The sequence below is a fragment of the Penaeus monodon genome, chromosome 31, assembly GCF_015228065.2.
Source record: "Penaeus monodon isolate SGIC_2016 chromosome 31, NSTDA_Pmon_1, whole genome shotgun sequence".
In the NCBI taxonomy this organism is placed as follows: domain Eukaryota; kingdom Metazoa; phylum Arthropoda; class Malacostraca; order Decapoda; family Penaeidae; genus Penaeus; species Penaeus monodon.
Window position 1 is genome coordinate 16502123 of NC_051416.1, and position 863 is coordinate 16502985.

Consider the following 863-nt stretch of genomic DNA (forward strand, 5'->3'; position numbering starts at 1 on the left):
CGTCGAGTACGAGTACGTGGTGGACCGCATCTTCGAGAACGCGCGCAACGTCACCATCCGCCTCCGCAACGCCGCCGCCAAGTTCGTGAAGCTGCAGCTGTTCTTCGCGCTGCGCTGGATCATGATCTCCGAGGTCGCCTTCGACTCCGGTCAGTGCATTTCCCTCTTTTGTCTCTTTAATGTCTTCCTTCATCATATCAGGGTGTAATTTTTTGCTACTGTTTTTGTCTTGTCTCAATTTCTGCAGCTCATAACGCACTAGGTACTTATTTCTCTCTCTTTTTGGGGGTCAGTTCCCTGCCGGTGCAACATGACGCCCGAGGAGCCGCCGGCGCCGCCGACCACGCCGCGGGTGGAGGACGAGGGGGCGGTGAAGACGCGCGCGCCCGTCGTGCCGGCCCAGAGCACGTCGTCGCTGCTGCTGCTCGTCGGCCTCATCGTGCTGGGCGCCGTCTTCGTCATGATACCCATCGCACTAGGCGTCCTCTACTACCGCACGCGGCTGGCGCGGAAGACCAAGAAGAAATCGCCGCCGGCGTCCGAGAACGGCGTCGACGCCCGGAAGGTATCCATGAAAATGAAGGACCTGCACATCAACGTGAATCTGACGCCCATGACCAACGGCTACTCGCGGGCCAAGGGCAAGCTGTACGGCCAAGTGGCGCTGGACGAGGAGGCGGCGGCCATGTACCAGGAGCCGTTCAAGGGCCCCGTGCACAACCCCGGCTACCACACGCTCGGCCACTCGACCTCCGAGACGCCCCTCAAGTGCCCGCTGCCGCTCGACACCGACGACTCCGTGGACTACGCCGTGCCCGACGTCAACATGACGCCACCGCCGCCCTTCTCCGAGGTGTACTCGC

The 863-nt window shown here is 62.2% G+C and overlaps 1 protein-coding gene across 1 annotated transcript in view; it reads left to right on the plus strand.

Moving 5' to 3' along the window:
- Positions 1-863, plus strand: part of LOC119592903 (epithelial discoidin domain-containing receptor 1-like) — a gene marked incomplete at its 5' end in the record, with an annotated part of 3136 nt that overhangs the window by 543 nt on the left and 1730 nt on the right. Inside the window, 2 exon segments of the mRNA XM_037941796.1 lie at positions 1-149; positions 294-862. Of these exon segments, the coding sequence (XP_037797724.1) occupies positions 1-149; positions 294-862 (718 nt within the window).